The sequence below is a fragment of the Sinocyclocheilus grahami genome, unplaced genomic scaffold (genome assembly GCF_001515645.1).
Source record: "Sinocyclocheilus grahami isolate Dianchi unplaced genomic scaffold, SAMN03320097.WGS_v1.1 scaffold103407.1, whole genome shotgun sequence".
Lineage (NCBI taxonomy): Eukaryota > Metazoa > Chordata > Actinopteri > Cypriniformes > Cyprinidae > Sinocyclocheilus > Sinocyclocheilus grahami.
The window spans coordinates 1-502 of record NW_015532214.1 but is presented as its reverse complement, the minus strand read 5'-3'; the positions used below and the strand labels follow the sequence as shown (position 1 = coordinate 502).

The following is a 502-nucleotide window of genomic DNA, read 5'->3' as shown; positions in this document are numbered from 1 at the left end:
TACTGTATTGTTAATCAAAGAAACACAGCATTGGTTTGAGCACAGCTTTGCTCTTCCTCAGGCGTCTCCGCCGGTTTTCTGTCCGGACTCTCGCACACGAGACCTGGACGCGATCCTGTCGGCCATCAGAGGAGCGCAGGACTTCATTCATGTGGCGGTCATGGAGTTTTATCCCGCTTCCAAGTTCTTTCATCATCACGGGTTTGAGTGACATTTCAATGCGTTTCACATCATGAGCTTCATGAGCGTTTATGATGTTGTTTATGTGCTTCTGCAGATACTGGCCCGTGATTGAAGACGCTCTGAAGCGCTCGGCTGTGGACAGAAACGTCTCCGTCTGTCTGCTGGTCAGCTGTGGACGGGAAACAGATCCGGCCGTCTGGCCCTTCATCAGATCATTAGACGCGCTTCATTCGCCGTCAGACAACATTAACATCGCAGTGGTGAGTCGCGCGTGAAGATCGAGAGAAAAAACCCTTTCATCAATCCAACTGCTTCATAT

At 50.2% G+C, this 502-nt stretch overlaps 1 protein-coding gene across 1 annotated transcript; it reads left to right on the top strand.

Annotated features, from left to right (window-relative positions):
- Window positions 1-34: 34 nt before the first annotated feature.
- On the top strand, window positions 35-443 carry LOC107581197 (phospholipase D4-like; the record flags this gene model as incomplete). Its single annotated transcript, XM_016266731.1, has 2 exons — window positions 35-201; window positions 278-443. Coding segments are annotated over 2 exons (333 nt in total), but the record flags the coding sequence as incomplete, so codon positions are not given.
- Window positions 444-502: the final 59 nt, after the last annotated feature.